Source organism: Delphinus delphis, chromosome 3 (assembly GCF_949987515.2).
Source record: "Delphinus delphis chromosome 3, mDelDel1.2, whole genome shotgun sequence".
Classification (NCBI taxonomy): domain Eukaryota; kingdom Metazoa; phylum Chordata; class Mammalia; order Artiodactyla; family Delphinidae; genus Delphinus; species Delphinus delphis.
In genome coordinates, this window is record NC_082685.1 from 95,229,918 (window position 1) to 95,250,855 (window position 20,938).

Here is a 20,938-nt window from a genome sequence, read left to right on the forward strand (position 1 = left end):
TTCCTATGTTGGGTACATAACTATTTACAAATGTTAAATCCTCTTGTGCATCAACCCCTTTATCATTATTTAATGTTGTTCTTGTCTCTTATTACAGTTTTTGTTTTAAAGACTATTTTGTCTGGTGTAAGTATAGCTACCCCAGCTTTGTTTTGGTTTCCATATGCATGGAATATTTTTTCCATCTCTTCAGTCTGTCCTTAAATTTGAAGTGAGTTCCTTGTAGGCAGCATATAGATGGTCTTGCTTTTTTATCCCTTCTGCCACTCTGTCTTTTGATAGAGGAATTTAGCCCATTTACTTTTAAAATATTTATTAATAAGTATGTACTTATTGCCATTTTGTTAATTATTTTCTGGCTGTTCTGTAGTTCCTTTGTTCCTTCTTCTCTTGCTCTCTTTTGTGATTTGATCATTTTCTATAGTAGTATGCTTAGGTTCCTTTCTCTTTCTCTCTTGTGTATCTACTATAGGTTTTTACTTTGTGGCTACCATAAGGCTTACATATAACAACTTAACATTTATATTTTAAGTCAATAACAAGTTATGTTTGAATGCTTTACATTTTGACTCCCCCACCCCCTATTTTATGTTTTTGATGTCCATTTTACATCTTTTAATCCTGTGTATCCATTAATTATTATAATTATAGTTATTTTTACTACTTTTGTCTTTTAACCTTCATACTAGCTTTATAAGTGATTAATCCACCAGCTTTACAACATTAGACTATTCTGAATTTTACTGTATGTTAACCTTTACCAGTGAGATTTATACTTTGATATGTTTTCCTGTTACTAATTAGCACCCTTTCCAGCTTAAAGAAGTCTTTTTTAGTGGTGATGAACTCCTTTAGCTTTTGCTTACTGGAAAAACTTGTTCTTTCCTTCAATTCTGAATGACTTTTCCAAGAAGAGTATTCTTGGAAGTTTTTTCTTTCAGCACTTTGAATATATCATGACACTCCTTTATGGCTTGCAAAGTTTCTGCTGAAAATCTGCTGAGAGTCTTGAGGGAGTTCCCTTGTATGTAAAAAGTTATTTTTTTCTTGGTTCACTTAAGTTTCTCTCCTTGTCTTTAACTTTTGATATTTTAATTGTAATGTGTCTTTGATATGGGTGTCTTTGGGTTCTTATTTGGAAGGCTCTGGGCTTCCTGAATATGGTTGTCTGTTGCCTTACTCATGTTAGGGAAAGTTTTAGCCATATTTCTTCAAATAAGTTCTTTGTCCCTTTCTCTCTCACTTCTCCTTCTGGGACTCCTGGAATGCAGATGGTCGTCTGTGTTGGTTTGTGTGATGTTGTCCCATAAGTCCTTTCAGTGATCTTTACTTTTTTTTTTCATTTTTTTTCTTTTTGCTGCTTTGATTGGGTGAATCCCATTGCTTTGTCTTTGAGTTCAGTGATCCTTTCTTCTGCTTCTTCTAGTCTGCTGTTAAACCCCTCTAGTGTGTTTTTTAGTTCAGTTACTGTATATTTCAGCTCTGTGGCTTCTATTTGTTACTTTCTTGTATTTCCCTATCTCTTTGTTGAAGTTCTCACTGTGTTCATCCATTCCTCCCCCAAGTTTGGTGAGCAAATTTATGACTTATTTTTAACTCATCAGGTAAATCACTTCATTAAGATTTTTATCATGAGGTTTTAATCGTTTGGAACATACTCCTCTGTTTCTTCATTTTCCTTGACTCTCTGTGTTGGTTTCTGTGCATTAGATAAAACAACCACCTCTCCCAGTCTTAAAGGAGTGGCCTCAGGTAGGAGATGAACCTTACTGTTAAACCCTGCCCTAACTCTTGATCGTCTCTCAAAACATTGTAAGTGTTCAAGCTGCCTATTTTATTTTCAGTGGTTCACAGTAGTTGAGGGTGTGCGTGTGTGTGTCAGTGTCCCAAAGGGGAGAATCTCAGCACCTAGATTCAGGCTGAATGGAAGCCAGTCCCACAGGTAGCAGGTTTTAAAATATACAAATATATATAGTCTTGTAGGATGGACCACAAGCATAAGTCCTGCTGGCTACCAGAGCCAGGTGATCAGCAAGTGTCCCCTGGGTGGCAGTTACAAAAATTGGGCCTCTAGATGAGTGTATAAGCCCCCTTTCTAGGAGATGCTGGTGACCTGGAGCGAGGTGGAGAAACAGCACAAAGATGGCTTACATTTCCTAAGAGCACATCCGTAGGTGTCTAGATGTGTGCCAAACCGGAAGCCTGCCCCTCAGGCCAAAGCTCCAGGACAAGCAAGTAGGCCTCTTACACAGAAAGACTGGGGGTATATGTTTTAGTCTGCTGTCTGTGCAGTACTCTGGGGATGGTAGCCGGCCAAGAACTGTATCTCTGATTGCTTTGGGGTGGGCAGATGAGTCAGAGCTCACAAGTCCTTTAAGAACTGTTTCTCAGTTTGCTGTAGCCTTGTGGGTCTTCTGGACACAAGCTCCATGGGCTTTCAAAGCTAGATGTTTTGGGGGCTCATTTCTCAGGTGGTCTTTAAGGTTGGGTGCTGATGTGGGCTTCAAATTTTTTGATCTGCAGGGAGAAGTTTTGAGTTTGCTCCTGATGGTCGGTTGCTGTGTTGGGGTGGAGTTTATGTTGAGACTGTGTCCTAGCCTCTCCTACCCTCTTTGATGCCAGCCTTCTCTCATTTGCCAGATAAATAGGAGTCACACGGATAATTTGGGGCTTTTTCCTAGAGGAAATTGTCACATATGCAGCTGTAGATCTGGTGTTTCCATGGGACAAGGTGAGTTGAGGATCTTCTTTACATCACCATCTTGAACTGGAACTCACTATCTTGTTTTTTAAGAGTTTTGATTCAGCTGGACTACTGTTTTTAAACCTGTACCTTTTATTTCTCATTATACTTGGGATCATAGTCATAACCATTTGAATCCTATGTTTTTAGAATTGGAGGGGACCTAGAAGTTTTCTAATCCAATTTCCATTCCTTCCCTGGCCACAGTTTCAGTAATTTTAATAGGAAACTTCCAAGTGTTGTGCTGAATTAATGCCCAACTCTAAGAAACCAGACCCTATAACTTCTACTCATTAGTCTTAGTTTTGCTTTCTAGAGCAATGTGAAAAATTAGATATCACCTGGGAGGAAAGACTACTAGTATTTAATGTGAGTAGATTGAATCACAGAAACTGTAAGATCTTCTCAATTTCATATACTACTTCCATGTTCCAAGATTCATATAAACCACATTCCCTGGTGGTGTCACCTCCCTTGCCACACACACACACACACACACACACACACACACATATTTTAACATGTCTTAATTTGCTGGTTGTTATGATGAATAACATCATAATCAAGTTGTTGACATTTTTTCTTAATGATATATAACTGATGGTGATTTAGATTTGATGAAATATAGTATATGGATCTGTACTGTCAGTGTTTATCCAAGTGGAAATGTGGAGTAGGAAGTGGCAGTCTGGGTTTTGGAGAGCTGAAGGCATAAAATAGATTCACCCATCCCAACATTCCCCGAAGTCACAGTCCATTACAGCATCAACTCTGATGCCTAAGAGCATACCTGAGAGATCACGTAAACTAAGGATAGATAAGGTACCAGCGATAAAGCAACCAGCGTGTCATTGCTGTTCTCGGGCAGAGCTCAGGAAGAGGAAGCAGGGTCATAGGGACAAATCTTTCGAGGAGGTGAAGGGATGGAGGGAAATAGGGCTTTTGAAGTTATGAAAGAATTTGAATGTGTTTGTATTACAAGGGAAAAGAATTGAGACAAAGATACCGGAGAGAGTTATTGACCCCCTGAGAGAAAGAAGGGGCTGCAGGGCAAGAGGGGAGAGGGTTTGTTGGGAGGCAGGTAGGAAGGGGATCTTGGTTATTTTCTGCAAGGCAGCCTCGATTTTCTCTTTGAAGTAGAAGGCAAGGCTATCTGCACACAGTGAGGGAAAGCAGCTACGAGAGAGCATGAGGTTTGTGGGGTCTGATGAAGGGGAGAGGGCCTGCACTCATTCCAGACTAGCACAGCTGACAGTGGGACTTTGTGTGACAAGGGCTAGGAATGCAGGAAACTTCAATTGTGTTAAGAATGTTCACTCGGATTTCTAAAGTATCAGTTACTTTAAATGTCTCTAAAACTTCAATTTCTTTACCAAGACATGCTAGGGGACAGATAGTATTTAAAAATTATTTTATTCTGAATAGGTCCCAATCAGAAACTAACTGACTAGGGATACACCACTCGATGTCATTGCCAAGTTAATTTGTAGTCTATTTACTCTTCAGTTTACCTTTGCAGAATCCTTTGCTTCACCCCCGTTCTTGGGTGCTTTGGAGCTGGAAGCAGTCTTCTTGTCTTTGTCCTAAAGCAAAGGAAATGTAATGAGGCTCTTGCTATCAACACTCCATCTAGCAATTAACTGCTGCTGCTATCAAATCAATCCAGATTATTCTTTTTAGTAGCCTGGAATCTCCAATTTAATTAAATTGAGTATTTTAGTCATGATTTTTCGAACAACACTGAAAGTACACAGAGGTGTTCAAGGTGGCGGGTAAAAAGGATAAAAATGAGGAAAAGATGAGTCACACTGATGATGCTCGTTCACCCAGACTGTATTTTGCTCACCAAAACAGCTTGTTTCTATCAGGATTGGTTTTTCTGTGCCAACAGGACACTGTTTGTTTTCAGTGTTATGGAAGAGAATGTAACAACCAGGGAGAGCCTAGGGCAAGTCCTATACAAAAAGAAAGTCCATTCACCAGAAAGGCATTATTTATGAAGTTCCAGGAGTGAGAGATAGGATGCTGATGTGGTCTAGAAATTAAATCACCCAAGATGGGCAAGACTGACAATTCAGTGATTGATTGATTGATTGGGAGATATGTTTAATAACAGCCAAAACAATAGCAAAGAGATGTGCAATTTTAATTTTTCTGAAATAACAATGAAGGGCACTCATGTCACTTTTCCCTCTAGTTGATGGATTACACATTTTTTCATTCGCTTTTGATCATGTTTTAAGCACCTGCTGTGTACCAGGCATTTTGCTAATGCTGAGCACAGAGGTACCAGACACATCACTGCTGCATGCAGCTCAGTGGTGTGATGCACATGTGACAGGTAACCCACAGTGCAGAGAGGGCACGTAGGCAACATCCCTGATCTGCGAAGGGAGAAGCAGACAGGGAAGTCTTCCAGGAGAAGCTGATGTTTGAACTGGGCCCTGACAGGTGAGTAGGAGAGTCAGCCAGCTGCTCCGGGCAGAAAAGGGGAGGAAGCCCCAGAGGGCAAGGGGCGTGGTATATAGTGAGGGACTGCTCTCATTTTAAATGAACACAGATGAAGCATTACTGTTGTACAACAATATAGTGTGGCGATCAAAAATGGTAGCTATGGAGATCATAAAGCAACATGGAAAACATTTAAGAAATAATGTTAAGCAATGTATTATATGTGGACAATAAGTACAACTATGTAAAATATACATATGGAAAAAGGTAAGAAATATACCAAATAATAGTGTTTGTGGAGTAGCAGAATTATAGAATTTTTTTCTTTTCAAGTTCTCGATGGCATTAACCAGTTTATTTTACAATATAAAATTATATATGTATTATATACCTATGTGTGTGTTTGTGTATACATAGACATTCAAAGAAAGTCAATACGAAAGAGCATAGTACCTTTGCTGTGTTCTCTGAGGTTTCTGTAGGTGAGGGACAGCTGTCAAAGTCCCCTGATAGGGCATCAATGGGGTCTTGGGCATCTGCAGCTTTCTGAGATTTTAACAGAAATAACCATCAGGGAAGAAGCACAAGGCAAAGATGCTACGTAGGACATTTCCCCACATCCCTGAAAATATGTTTGTTTAATAGAAAACCTTGCTGACACTCTTTTCCTAACAGACTAGTGTATTACAAAAGAGGTATTTTAAAACAGGAAAATCTTGCCAGCTCTATTTTCTTCTACTGTTTTACACAAGTTTCTTTGTATTCTCTGAGCTTTGATTTTCTAACCTGGAAAATGGAACTGCCTAGCCTGAATGGACTTGGGAAGACAGAAATAATACACTCTTACACACGTGCCTTGGCATCCCACCAAGCACAAGGTAGGCATTCAGTGAATTTCAGATTTCTAAAATGTAAAAGTCGCAGCTAGAGTTTAAAAAAATCTTTTTTACGGAAATACGCGGATACGGTATTTACCTCTGATGCCTCGGGTTTCTTTGTAGGTGGCGTCGCTGATTTGCCCTTAGAAACAAAGCAGACTCTTGGTTAAACAAATTTTTGTAAAGGTTTACTTAGGTGTAGTCGGTATTTATATAATCTCTTATCCAGTGACTTGAAATGGAGTTCAGTCAGCCCCCTGCATCTGTGGATTCTGCATTGGCAGATTCAACCAAACGGCAGATCGAAAATATTTAGGGAAATAAAATTCTAGAAAGTTCCAAAAAGCAAAATTTGAATCTGCCACATGCTGGCAACTACTTACATGGCACTTACATTGTATTAGGTATTCTGAGTAATCTAGAGATGATTTAAGGTATAGAGGAGAATGTGTGTAGGGTTACAGGGAAATACTATGCCATTTTATATAAGGGATTTGAGCATCCTCAGACATTGGTATCTGGGGGTCCTGGAACTAATGCTCCATGGACACCAAGGGACGACTGTATAGACTTGCATAAATGATAAACCTGTGTCCCTATCATTTCTTCACCAGCTTTGCTTAACGCCTACCCTATAACTATTTCAATAGCCTTGGAGAAAATGCAAGGGTGAGTCTTTTCCTAGAAGTGAAAGAAACACTATTTTAGCAACTTTGTCATTGTATAATTCTAGTTAAAATGTTACAAAAAGTAACTTGTGTTTTTATGTCTTATTTACTAATTGACTATATGCTTATCTACTATAGCTTATTACACTTGGGAAGGAATGGTCTACAGATAGATTTTTTTCAGTGAAGATTACAAGGACAACTCATCAGGGATTTTTCCCATCTGCAAAGGCAAGGCTACTAAATAATACATTTCCTAAAGAATACAGCAGAGTCACACGCGACTATCAAAGCAGGGAGGATTCTAGCAGGATGCACAGCTGCTATTGTGACTATTCGACACAAGCGAGGAGAACAGATTCCTGTAACAGAAGACACTGCAGCTGATAATATTCTATAAACCACAGCCATCAAACCCCTCACATGCATCAGTACAGAATGAGAAAGATGTAATTTACACTTCCTTGTTTTTTATTGGGTGAACAGACCTGGAAAGGGTTATTTAACATCTAATGGACTTGCAACTAAGAGCCAAATAGGAAGGGGTAGGGTACAGACCAGGTTGACCTAAGCGAAACTGGCTTCCATGTTAGAGACAAAGACAGAGACTTCTTGACGGAGTGCATTTAGATAGAGAAATAGGACTTGTGACTGGGAATATGGCTTTGTCTGTCTTCACTCTCAACAGCACAGGTGGTGTTGTAGGAGAAGAAAGAGAGACAGCAGGTCTTGGAGGGGTCGTATTTGCCCTATGAATTATTCCAATACTAGCTCTTTTTCTGTTCTCCTTCAACAGAGAAACTCTGCTTCAGTCAAGATTACAAATATCATTCTTTTTATAGCCTTTTCTTGCAAGGAGAATTCATATATGTACATGCCACAGAATCACTGTTAAGCATCAGTGAGTGAATGAACATTATTCAACTCTCTATGCCACAGTGCCCAGCGCAGTAAACATCCAACAGTACTGGCTCAAATAAATATTAAACAGAATTCTAGACAGCCTGCTCAGTGGGGACAGATTAAAAACATCAGTCATGTTACATTTTTATGCTATTGTTACAGTGTACCTCCTATTCATTTCAAGTGAGGTGTGGATCTCAAACGCTTTGGAGCATATATCCATCTAACCTAGACATTGCCCTCATTTACCTCCTTGTCATCATCCAAGAGATGTTGATATTTAGGTGGGAGGGTGTCATCCCTTTCTCCCAGCTTGTCTCTGTGTTCAGCTTTCACTTTTTCCTGTAAACATTGAACGTATATAATTACGATTCAGTTCCGCCTTCACTTAGAGAGTACATTCTAAAATGCAGCATTCAGCATTTACTGGACTTTTCTGAGGCAAAAAAAGTAGGGTCTCTTTTAAATTTGTAAGCGAGAGAACAACAATGTCAACAGACTTTCAGTTGATGGAAACAAGTAAACCCAGTGCTTCTGTTTGTCAATCCACACCTATTAATTTTCTACCTGTATCTTAAATGGAAGTAAACGATTAAATAATTATCTTCAGAAACCATGGAAGGAGATAAAAACCCACGGTTATGAAATATCTTTCACTGTTTCACTTTTTAAATAAAAAAATCAAGTTGCTGTACTTTTTGGCACTTAAGAGGTACTATTTACAACTTTGCCTCTTTATAAGGAGCCCTGAAGGACCAGGACAGGAGCAAATCTGAAGGGACGTGCTGTTTGTTTGTGTTGCAGGTGAGCAAATACCTGCTGTTGAGTAAGCAGTACCCACCTCCCAGCATCCGTGCCTCAGTGGGACGTGGCTGGTCTCTCGGTCCTGGATTCAGGAACAGCTCCCCATCCCAGGGGTGGGGTACAGATTTTATTTTTCTGCATCATTATAATTTCATTTTTCAAATACAGGTTAAGTTCACCTCGATATTCCTATGACAATGGTAGAATCGAGACCTAAGGATTCTTTGAAATGCCCTGTCTTTGAGACATAGATTTGTGTGGGACGTTACCTTTCTGGTTCCAAGCTAAATGGACTGTTAAGTACTGAATATTAAGTATAAATAAGTACACTTCTACATGTTGTACAAGATATATAGCATTAAGAGTCTGCACCTTGTGGACACCTCTGTGGTGCTGAACTCCTGGTCCAATGCAGTTAGTTTCGATAGCAGGGACGACTGCTAGGGAAGACTCTGCCACTACAGTTACACAACTTGTGAACCTAAAAAATGCACATGTGTGCATCAGATATGTATGATAAACTTACTGCCAGATACAACCAAGAAAAAATGTGGGAAGAGAATAAAATTAACAAAGCAGGGCCGGCTTTTCCATCATCACAAAGTCTAGCCTCATGAACAGGACGTTTGCCTGAATCTGTGCCATAGCACAGACCTCAGAGAGGAAAGAGACACGACATAGACCATGGAGTAGGAAAAAATTAGGCTGAAGTTATCCAACCGTTCACTGACTCCAGGCAAAGTCAGAGGCTGAACTTATCCAACCGTTCACTGACTCCAGGCAAAGTCAGAGCGGGTTTTCCCCTTTGTGTGGAGGGTAGGGTATTCTGTGCTATAATAACTTTCCATTTTCACTTATTAATGATTTGTTTTTCTTTTACCTTGACTTTATCCTCTAGGGGTTTGTTCTCATCTGGATCAGGCTGTCTTTGCCCGAGACTGTCAGAAAGTTGATCCAGGGCATTGTCAAGTTCTTTGTCGTCACTCCGCTAAAAAGTAAATCTGAATCAGTCACTGGTTAGCCAAATGAGGTCACCTGTTGGAGTGCAGCCCTGACACTGCCACTAAGACTTCTATAAGCGTATGGGGTTGTCACCAGGGAGATGGGCAGGTGGGCAGAGGCGCTGGATCGGCGATCCTTGCTTGGTGCTCCTTCTCGTCTTTCACTCTCAGCACTTGTCTGCACCTGTCTACCCCGCCCCACCCCTGGATGTCTTACTCTTCTGAGAAAATAGGTCCCTCCCTAAAAAGATGGGGTTCCTGGCCTGATTCTTCTAGAAACTATGTCTTAGGATGCTTTCAATATATGTAATAGTATGTTCCCAGCAAAGAAAAGTCACATGAATTATGATAGCTTAGTTTACTCTTTGATTCCCAAGTGTATTCCTGTAAAGAAAGATTTATACCTAGTTTTAATGATATCGTCAAACAAAATATTAACTAACACTAGAAACTCTGATGGGAAAAGTGATGGTAAAGGTGTCATTCTAAAACATACCTGTGAAAGGCAAAAAGGCTTTTGATTGTGGACGTTCATTAATAGCCTCAATCACAGGGGCCCCTAGAATCTGAGTATTAAGAATTGAAGTGTAGGGCTTCCCTGGTGGCGCAGCGGTTGAGAGCCCGCCTGCTGATGCAGGGGACACGGGTTCGTGCCCTGGTCTGGAAAGATCCCACATGCCGCGGAGCGGCTGGGCCCGTGAGCCATGGCCGCTGAGCCTGCGCGTCCGGAGCCTGTGCTCCGCAACGAGAGAGGCCACAACAGTGAGAGGCCTGCGTACCGCAAAAAAAAAAAAATAAAAAAAAGAATTGAAGTGTAAATGGCAGCCTTCCTTTCTGTTGCACAGGGACTTCTGTCATTGTGGCTGTGTGTATATACACAGACACACACATAGACACATGGAGAGAGGGCATTTTACTGGTTTTAAGTGCTTCATTAGAGCCCAGGATTATAGCAGCTAATGGTGGTGCTACCCACAGCTGGGTCTGGGCTTTGTCATTTGTGCCTCTGGATGTTCTCAGATGATCCCACATTAACCCAACAGGATGAAAATTGACTCAGAATCTCAGAGTACAGCACTAAGTAAGCTTTGATGCTTCATCAAAAGGAAAGGAAGCATAGCTGACTTCACTAAAGCTACTTCATCTCCAACTAGCAGATGGGGCACTTCTTCTCAACCAAGGAGATGGGGATCTGGTTTAGGGCGATTTCTTTATCTTTTGATGTGCCGTGGTCTCCTGGATAATGTATAATTTGGTACTGCAAAGAAAATCCATCAAGGAAGTCTGGAAAAGCTCTGGTCCCACAGTCTTACCTCAGAACATGTAAATAATTAAAACAATATTGACACTAAGGTTCTTCTATTACTAGCATGAAAATGACAAGTTTTTACTGGTGTGAATGGGAGGAAGACAATGCTATTCCATGAGAAGTTTGTGAATTTTGGGGGCAGAGAGAAGCTCAAACACTGAGCAATTCCTTAAAGTAAACTTGAGGTTAAATAATGAGTAGTATTTATAGCATGGATCAGGAAAAATATAAAGGAGGAGAACATCGATGATCAGGAAAGCTAAATAATTTTTAAAAATCTAATAATCTGAACATATACACAATGCACATTATTGTACTTCAATTCTAATAAAGCAACAATATTAAGCTCCTTCACTGTGTGTAAAATACTTTCACATACATTGTTTTATATATTTAATCATTTTAGATATTCTCTGTCATCTCCCTGTCTCACCAGTCTTACCTCTTCTGAAACGGAAGGTGCCTGTTCTTCCTAACAATTTTGTTGATTTTCATTTACTCTGAGGAGGAGTCCTATTTTCTTTCTCCTTTTTGTTGCTGCTGAAGAAAGTACTCATAAACTCTGTTGCTTACCGGAGTGTCTGGGGGTGGACCTGCAGAGTGGTTGGTTGGAGCTGGGGTTTGGGAAACCACTTCAGAGATGACAGCTGAAAGTTTAGCATCTTCCAATTGCTTTTGTAAGAAAACAAACAAAAAAAAGATTTTGACCAGTCATATGGTGTATGCAAATTATGCCCACATACCATCTCTTAAATACAACTCTAAGTATAGCTTTTTGATTGTTTTTCTCTTGATCCAAATGGAAGCACAGCAACACAGCATCTTAAGAGCCATTTTTATTCTACGTCCTATTCCATACATTATTTTATACAATTTCCTATTCCCATTTATTAATCCCAAACGTTCAACAAGCTACTGATTTAGAGTACTGTAGTTTATACATTTCTTGTTGCACGTTTAGGTTGTTTGGAGTTTTCAGCTTTCTTCTCTGTAATTGATTGCTCTGAATAAGTTCTAGAAGTGGCTCTTTTTATGGTGCTAGCTATATTCTGCCAAGTGCCCTCTCAAAGTTGCTAGAAATTCACAGTGCCACAAGCAACGAATGGCCATGCCTGTTTCCCATGGCCTTGCCTGCCTAAATTAGAGATTTATCACATTTTAATTCTGATCATGTATTAGGTATAAAATTATGTGCTACTGTTGCTTTAATACTTGGTATATGGGATGAAGAAGCTTCAGCTGTATCATTTTTTTCTTAATGTTAAATGGTATATTATTCTAGAATCTTTCTGAAATAATGATTTCTTTTCTCATTTTAAAGAAACACTGCATCTGTCATTTATGTTCATTTCTGGATTTCTTTCCCATTGGCCTGTGGCTTCGCTTTCTGAATCAGAACTGTATTTTTTGTCATTACTGGTAATAAATCCTGGTGTTTTTAGTTGGGTTAATCTTCCCTAAAAATACTGAAAAATGCTTTTCAGTATTTTTTCATATTTTTATGCATTTATTTTTCAAATGTATTGGACAACTCAATTTTAAATTCTCTTTTCATAGGTATACGTGATAGAGTGCATGCTCATTGGTTCAATTAGTTACACGGTCGAAAACATCCACTGTGCTGGACCAATATTTCAAATGGAACACATTTTTTATGGCTACAGTGGGTTGAGGGCCATTAATTTTGTGATTGTTTCCTCAGCTCCCACATCAGGTTCTAAGTCACAAGTTTCCATTTATTTCTGCTACCCTAAAAGTACGGAAATAAAACCAGGAATCTCAGAAGACTTACAAGAGGTGAAGTGCTTGGGGGAACGGCGAAGTCCTTGGACAAAGCATCAAGGAGGAAGTCTTCACTCAAGGGCTGCAAAGAACCAGGAAATGTATCAACAAACACCACCTCATCAGTCTCTTCAAAATGTTGTCACTGTTTATATGCTGATCAACTCATTCCACAGAAAGCTATGCCCTCCCCGCATTAACCATCAGGGCCAAAGGAGAGAGACACACTCAGGGAAAACTGGCTTGCTTACTGGGAGTGGTTCCTTGGGCTCCTTTGGCAGTAGTGGTTTTCCATCTTTATCCTATGCAGGGGGACAGAAACATGGCATTGGGTCATTTCACGTGTATCCTACGTACGCACCTTGTAAACATTATAAGAGGTCGACAGGTTATACCTGATGATATTGTACATTACAAATTTGATTCATCATTTCAGGAAGTAGATTCTCTCACCAGGAAATATCCTCTGATTAGCTCATGTCAACAAAGAGCTGGCACACATTGGGCATTCCCTAGGCACGGGGGCTGCAAACGGATAGAGCGTGGCTTGCCAACCTCAGAAGCTCACACTACTGTAGGGGGAGCACGTGAACAGTTAATGTAGTGCGTGGCACATGGGGCTGTGACAGTGTGCACAGGATACTGAGGGAGCACGGGGATGAGACCCTCACCTGCCTGGGGAGTGGGCTTTGCACAAGTTGCCTTGAAAAAGCTGGTTAACTGTAGAGGCAGCACATCCTGAATTACCTCTGCGCCAAGCCCTCTACTAAGCACCGGGAATACCACAGAAAGTAGGACAGACACATCCCTGCCCTCGGGGAGCTCACCCTGAGGCTCAGATGATGCCAACCTTCAAATGACTCTGAGTGCCACTTCTGAGGAACAGGACAAAATTGCTAAAGCATTTGGGGCTCTTCAGTAGAAGAAGATTTATAAATAAATGGTAAATCCCATGTATCTACACACGCAAAAAGAAGTGCAAGATTCTCTCTTTAAACACACAGTTAACCCCTTGGAAGACACGGGGGTTAGGGGCATGGACCTCCCAAGCAGTCAAAAATCTGTGTATAATTTATACTCGGCCCTCTGTGTCTGTGGTTCTGCATCCATGAATTCAACCAGCTGAGAAGGTATAGTGCTGTAGTGTTACTACTGAAAAAAATCCGAATATAAGTGGACCCACACAATTCAAACCTGTGTTGCTCCAGGGTCAACCGTGTACTTCTCTTGATAAAGTGGTCAAGGTGTTTTTTGTTTTGTTAAAATTCAAGGAGATGCAATGGTTGAGAGTATCACCAGCTTCCCTTTTGACAAACTCCTTTACCCCCATTTCCACCTCCTCTGCACGTTCACATATACCTTCTGACCACTGTTCAGTGAGGACGGAAAAAATAGCCTGAGGCTTGCTCTCCACCATCCTTTAGCTGCAAAGGCAGCACATTTCCCAAGTGACACACAGGAGCAGGGGCGAGGGCACGTCTGCTCCACACTCAAACTGAGATCATCCCGTGTCTGGAAGGGGGAACCTGTGGTCTACCCTCAGGGAGCTGAATCTATTGAAGAGGTCTGATGGGAGCAGAGCTGAAGAAGAACAACAGGATTTAAACAAGAGATCAAGCCAGCACCTGGAAATGCTATAAAGCTACAGGTAAGTAGTAATGGGTGGGATCAACAAGTTCAGAGAAGGATGAAACTACCGCAGAATAGAGCGGTCAGGAAAGCTAATCAGCTGCATTCTTAAAAACTGCTACTAAAATTCAGCAGAAGGAGAGAGAAAGTAACCAGCCTCCTACTCTGAAGAGAGTTACGGGCACCTGACCAGCCTTTTTTCAAATGTGACAGCTGCTTAAGGGCCACATAGTCTAAGAACCTTGCAAACAAACAAGCCGAAATGAATAGGAAGTCCGTGGTTTCAACTGAATTGTGAAATGCAGAAAGGAAGCAGACTAAAGGTATCCAGAATAATAAACTTTCAATCAGGGAAAGCTCAGTATATTTCCTGCCTTTGCCAGATAAATGGACTAGTACACCTGCTGCATACGAGGAGCATCAATCTGATTTTCCTGCATTATCCATGAAGTGGCATATCTCTTAAGTAGTGGCCTCCCCCTTGGCACTTGGTCTGTACAAGCTACGTTCAAAAGAAAAGAAATGGGTCAACTTATCACTCCCTATATTCAGTGTCAAGTAGGCTCTCTTATCTGTCAACTTATATTTAAGGTTTGTAAATCTTTCCTCAGGAAGTGATTGTTGCTCATTTTGGTTTTCCTATCTGTATGAAGGTTTCCTAAGTTTTCTCTGCTTCTGGTATTCTAACAGGCCACCTATTAGACAGGCAAAAATTAGGTAGTTAAGACATTATATTTCTTTCACCTAAGGGAGGAGTAAAAGGCCACTTAGGAATATTTTAGTTTCCTAGCTGGTGTGCAAACAGGATATTAGTGAACTGATACTATTTGGTGTAGAAATACTAAGAAACGTGATCTTTATCTCCCAGGTCTGTTCGCATGTCCCTTTTTCATGTACATGAAATTCAATATAAATTAAAATAAATTAGAAAAAGATCCCAGCCTGTTTACCTTGACCTCTTCTAATCTATAATCAGGAGGAATTGTTTCTTCTTTTTCACCAAGTTTTTCACGATCTTCTTCTTTGGCTTTCTCCTGAATAAAAATGAAACCATTTTCATTGTTAATACATCTTTTTCTCATAAGTGGAGGCCTGAGTGACTAAATTTGAGGTCAACAAATCCATTGTTAGATTCCTACAGCAACTCCATCTTTGACACTGTATCCTGGTTTAGCAGGCTCAGACAGCACCACTTTTAGCCTGCTGGGCTAAGAGGCAGTCGTGAGGAGCGGTAGAGGCAGGGCCACTTCTCTCCTGACTCCTCAGCAATGGAATTGCAGGTGGACAAGGTGAGACTAAGAACTCTGATATGTGCACGCCAGCCATCCACTGCTGCACCTAAACACTGATGCTTACTCAGGGTTTGCTTATTAAACAGGACATGCACAATAACAGAGAAAGACAGCTGGCCATGTGTTGTAGGAAATTCTAAAAAATGACTGAGTTATCTGGGGAGTCAGGGCGATCAACGATAGCTCCTTCCTAGAAGTATCTGAGCTGCCGTTACCTTGACTTTATCCTCCATAGGCTTTCCAACTTCTGGACCAGCTTCCTTTATCCCCAGGCTTCCAGCCAAGGCTTCTATAGCATCGCGTGGCCCCATGGCCTTCTAAAAGCACACCAGGGGGTATACTAAGTAGGTGGTTAAGCATTCCTTTTAAAAGAGACTACAACAAACAATTAAGATGGGCATAGCCTTATTTCAGGCCTAGATAAGAAGCACATGTCATCTTTTAATCATCTAAAAAATCAACTGAATTAGAATCTATGTTTAAAAATCCTGAAGTATTAAAAGTTAGAGCAAGTTTCTTAGGTTAAACATCAAGTGTGTGCAATTTATGTACTGACAGTGAGAAACTTTTAAGATATAACCCACGTTTTGGTTCAGAAATTAGGAAGTTAAGAGAATGGGTAACACCACACAGAAGCTGAAAGCCAGGAAAGAAGAAAGAAGTGATCTTTATGTGACTGTTTTAGAGATGGCACAGGAAAGCTTTCAGAAAAGCCCTCGAGAGGACACTCTTCCCAGTGAAACAGCTGGGCCCCGGAGGCAACGGCTTCGGCTGAGCCTCTACTGAGGCACAGAAGCTTGCGTCCTCTACGTGGCTCCTACTGGTCAGAGTGGATTCACGCCAGTTCAGGTGACGGCCTGTGACTTATTAACCTGAGTGGCCCAATGAGAACAGTCTACCTGGGGTCCAGTTGTTGAAAATGAAATGTGCTCCCTGTGATATAGTGAGCTCTGACCACAGTGGTATTTAAAATGAAACTGGATGAACACAGAACATAAACGGCATAAAGGGAAAATAAAGGATACATTATGTGTGGGCTAAAGAGAGGACTAGATCCAGCTTTTTCCAAACCACAGGTCATGATCCATACATGATGAGCTCTTAAAATCAATTTAGTAGTTCATGGTCAGGACTTTTTTTAAATGAAGAATATAAAATAGAATGCATCATGCGTACCAAGGATAAGTATCATTTACTAAACTATTGTTCTACTGTGTGGGTCCTGGGTTGCAGAATCCATGAATTTCCAACTCTGGTCTTGGTCAAAAGTATGAAAGCTCCTGAATTAAACAGTCTCAAAGATTATTCTTATTGTAAAAGAATATGACTTCACATGGAGTACATATTGGACTTTTAGAGGAAAAGCGTCTTTCTGTTTTATATAGATTAGCCATCGTCCTAAGTAAGAAAAGTGTTGCTAAGCTGCACCACAAAAGTAAAGATCACCAGTGAAAAAAGGGCCGTCAAGTGGAAAGTGATTTATCACCATCTAGTGGTTGGACACTGCATAGATTTTATTCTGGGGGGCAACAAACATCCCTGATGTTTCCAACCTGCTTGGGATTGTAACTAAGAGCTGCAGCAGTCCCCAAGTCTTAGCCAAGCAATCTGATTGCTACCTGATCCAAGTCACCTGCTCACACTTCTGTTTTCTACTCTCTGCTGCAGAATCTTTGGAAACGACTGCTTCCCAAGCCTGTGCCCTTTGGCTCAAGAAATAAGTGAAACCGAGTTAGAAAAGCTAGGAGAAGCAGCAGTCATAAGAGCTAAAGAATTTGGAAACAGGACCAATGACAAAAGCTTCTATTTTTTTTTGCGGTACGCGGGCCTCTCACTGTTGTGGCCTCTCCCGTTGCGGAGCACAGGCTCCGGACACGCAGGCTCAGCGGCCATGGCTCACAGGCCCAGCCGCTCCGCGGCATGTGGGATCTTCCCGGACCGGGGCACAAACCCGTGTCCCCTGCATCGGCAGGCGGACTCTCAACCACTGCGCCACCAGGGAAGCCCCAAAGCTTCTATTTTTGTTGTCAGGTTCAGAACTAGAACTCAGGTCTTTGGATTTGCTCAATAATCTTTCTTTTTCTACAACAAGAACTGCAGAGGGCAGACATTCATCTCCTTCCCCTGGGCTTTCTGTTTCCTTTTGCTCACTGATCCTCCAGCCTCTCTTGAGTTCTCTGACCTTTATCACACTCTGCGGCTATTCTTTCTGGCTCCCATGGGTGTCACAGTCCCAGAAATGCCAACTGACCTCAGTGATGATAAACTCGGCAACTGTGGTAACCAGAGTTGGTGGAGTCGAGGCCCAGGAAAGGCAGTCAGAGAACAGAAAAACAAGAGCTCTTTTTTTTTTATTTTTATTTTTTCCTCTCCATTAAAAATCCAATGCTCAACTCTCTACAGTCAGGATAAAGCTGGAAAGGAACTAACTCGGCTCTAAGGCCCTGGCAGTCACAGTTGACACAACAGGTAGATGACACATGTTTAGGTCACAAGAGTTCTGCCCTGGAATATTGGCTACTGTCTTTTTGATTCCAATCACTGCCTCTGTGCCTACTTCCTCCACCAGTCTCTTCCCAGATTCTCTCTTCCTCTCCTGTTCTTTACCACTGTGGCCTGTGCCTGAATACCACAATGTAAAAGTTTTTGGAGGGTACCCTGAGATTCTCCCGCCAAATAAAAAGGAGGTCACGTCCTAAGGCAGGAGGGAGACCCTGGACTGTGAGGGGACTCGCAGCTGGCACCCAGGATTTCCCTGGCAGGAAGCAGCCACTCAGGGTACCCAGGACTCTTGTCCTACATCTTCTTCAAGGCCCTCTTCTCTCAAACAACTAAATGCACATACCCCAATACCTGAAGGGCTCCACACCTCTGTGCTGGGCTGTCCTGGGTTTGCTGGTCTCCCCAGGAGAACCGTGCTGTTCCCACTTCTCGGCAGGATCCTGTCCTCCACCTGCAAACCTTTTCGAGTTCCTCCTGGAAAGCAGTTCCTTCACCCATGTTCCTGCTGCCCTTTTCCCATATGAGAATGATCAAACTAAACTGTAAGCCTGAACCTGGCCCATATCCAAACTAGACCTGAAGGGGGCTGAGAGCAGGGGCCATATCTTACATCTCAGCTGAGGTTCTGAAAGGTCAAGTGAATTGCTCAAGGTCAGCTTGAAGTTCATTTCCCTCGTTTATAAGAGAGACATGATCAGAAGAGCCTTCAGTGTCCTTGTGAAAATTTAATGAGAAGATATTGCAAAGCATCTAGAACAAGTTTAGTTACTCAGAGTGTAGATTCACTAAGTCTGTACTAACGAAACACAGTTCCATCAGCTGTTATTCTCTGAGTCAGATTCTGTCTGCTAATGGAAACAAAACTCACTGGATTCCAAAGAAAACAGATTCAACTAGTTAAATATCATACTTTATAGAAAAATTAGAAAGTGAGAGAGAGGCAAGAAAAGAAGGAAGGGGAAAGGAAGTGAGTCCACCCGTCTCCCTTCAGTTGCGAGAGGAGTCATGATGACAAAGGTACAGATGATTCCACCAGGAGAGTCAATAAAAAGTAATATCGGGCTATTTGTGGGACACCAAATCAGCTTGAAAGACACAGGAATGTGAAGAAGCATGATTAACCACAGTAGCCGAGGAGCTAGAAACAATTTCAGAAGGTCAAAACAAAACAAAACAGTTTGCAGCAGTTGAATTAAAAATTTAAATCTAGCCTGAGTTTCTAGCTCCTCCTAGAAGCCTAAACAGAGGATAATATAGCTATCTAAGATTTTATTTTTATTTTGTTAGAATAAAGTAATATGACGGTAATACACAGCAGAAAGGGCAGAGGAGGAAGAACGTTACTTTCTCAAGACATTTCTCAGTGCCCAGAGGACCACTCACCGCCGAGGCTGACGGGGGCGGGGCCGACTGCACACAACACAAGGAGGTCCGAGGCACGGCCGCTTCCACAGGAGTAGGGGCAGCAGTCTGAGACTCCTGCAGAAAGAAGCAGGTACAATGACGAATTTTTAGAAATTTATTAAGACTGAACAATGATAGACCAACAATACAGTCTGCTACACCATATGCTGTGAGCATGACTTTCTTGAATGCCCAAGGATTTTGAGCAGTAAATAAGTCAAGGCATGCTGAAACTCTTCAGCTACCATTACTTCACCTTGGTTTCACCTCTTCCCTTAGGTAGGTTACTAAACCTCTCTGAGACACAGTTTGCACATCTGCAAAATGAGGACAATTATAGTACCTACATCTCAAGGGTTGATAGGGGCCTTGAATGAGATAAAACAGGCTAAGTGCTTTGCATAGTACCTGGGAACACAGTAAGCTCAGTGAATTTTATCAACTATTATTATTTATATTATTTGCCATCATATAATATGTAACAATAATAATATACCAATTATAAATGCAATACAATATTTTATTTAAATACCTCATTTTTATATATCTAAGAGCACCCTGTAAATTGTAAATAGCTACGTACAAATGCAAGGTAGTAAGACTATCCCAGGGGTTCTAAAAGTGAGGTCCCTGGACCAGCAGCCTCAGCACTACCAGGGAACTTGTTAGAAATCCAAATTCTTGATCCCCACCTCAACATACTAAATCGGGAATTCTGGGGTTGGGACCCAGTAATGTGTGCCTTAACAAACACTCCACGTCATCCTGATGTGTACTGAAGTTTGAGAATCACTGTGCTATTTTGTTACAAGAGTAAAATTTCAAACAGATTGCTTTTAATCCAGACATTTATGGAAGCCTATCCTGTATGCAAGGTGCTCAGCAGATGATCATTAATAGGGCATGAGCTCTTCTTTCAAGGAATTTACTATTTAAAAATATGTATAAATGTTAGAAGTAAAGACCAGTGCAGCTAAAATCTTGTTTGCAACATGCCTCAACAGGGATATATAAAGAAAGCGTGACAGACCTCCCTGGTGTGTTGTATTCTGCTTAACAAGAGTTGGAAGGGTGGTAAGGTTTGGGGAGGGAAATGCAGGAGACAAAGGCCATATTTTAGCTGAGCCTTAAAGGGATGACTACGATTTTAGTTGATCTAGAATTTGGAGAGGTTATTCTATGCAGAAGGAACCATATGAGAAAAGCCTTGGAAGACACACAAGTACTTACAATCTGAGTTTAGTGATAGGGGGACACATCTTGGCATGAAAGGAAGCTGGGGCCCAAATACATGAGCAGGAACTTTTTTGTAGGGAATGGGAACTCCTGAGGGTTGGAGCAGGGGAATGTTGTGGCTACAAACATGCTTGAGAAAGAATAATGCCGGTGGACATATGGGATGGGCTGGAAGGAGACCAAAGACACAGGCCATTGCCATCTTGAGGTGACGAGTGATGACAACTTTAACTAGGTCAGTTACAGAAGCAGGGATGGAAAGAAAAGCATGGGTGTGAATGCCTTCCTGAAGGAATAATTAACTAAAGGGCTTAAACTGCAAGAATATGAGGGTCA

The 20,938-nt window shown here is 41.3% G+C and overlaps 1 protein-coding gene across 12 annotated transcripts in view; it reads right to left on the minus strand.

Annotated features, from left to right (window-relative positions):
• Positions 1–20,938, minus strand: part of CAST (calpastatin) — a 129,046-nt gene that overhangs the window by 7,610 nt on the left and 100,498 nt on the right. For 11 of the 12 annotated variants that reach the window (XM_060009122.1, XM_060009119.1, XM_060009126.1 and 8 more), the window contains 11 exons: positions 19,346–19,441; positions 15,676–15,777; positions 15,119–15,202; positions 12,791–12,841; positions 12,550–12,621; positions 11,331–11,429; positions 9,328–9,435; positions 7,893–7,985; positions 6,170–6,214; positions 5,648–5,740; positions 4,255–4,326 (listed from right to left, as the gene is read on the minus strand). In XM_060009122.1, coding sequence (XP_059865105.1) covers positions 4,255–4,326; positions 5,648–5,740; positions 6,170–6,214; positions 7,893–7,985; positions 9,328–9,435; positions 11,331–11,429; positions 12,550–12,621; positions 12,791–12,841; positions 15,119–15,202; positions 15,676–15,777; positions 19,346–19,441 — 915 coding nt within the window. The remainder of the gene's footprint in view (positions 1–4,254; positions 4,327–5,647; positions 5,741–6,169; positions 6,215–7,892; positions 7,986–9,327; positions 9,436–11,330; positions 11,430–12,549; positions 12,622–12,790; positions 12,842–15,118; positions 15,203–15,675; positions 15,778–19,345; positions 19,442–20,938) is intronic. The other variant, XM_060009123.1, reaches the window with a different exon arrangement.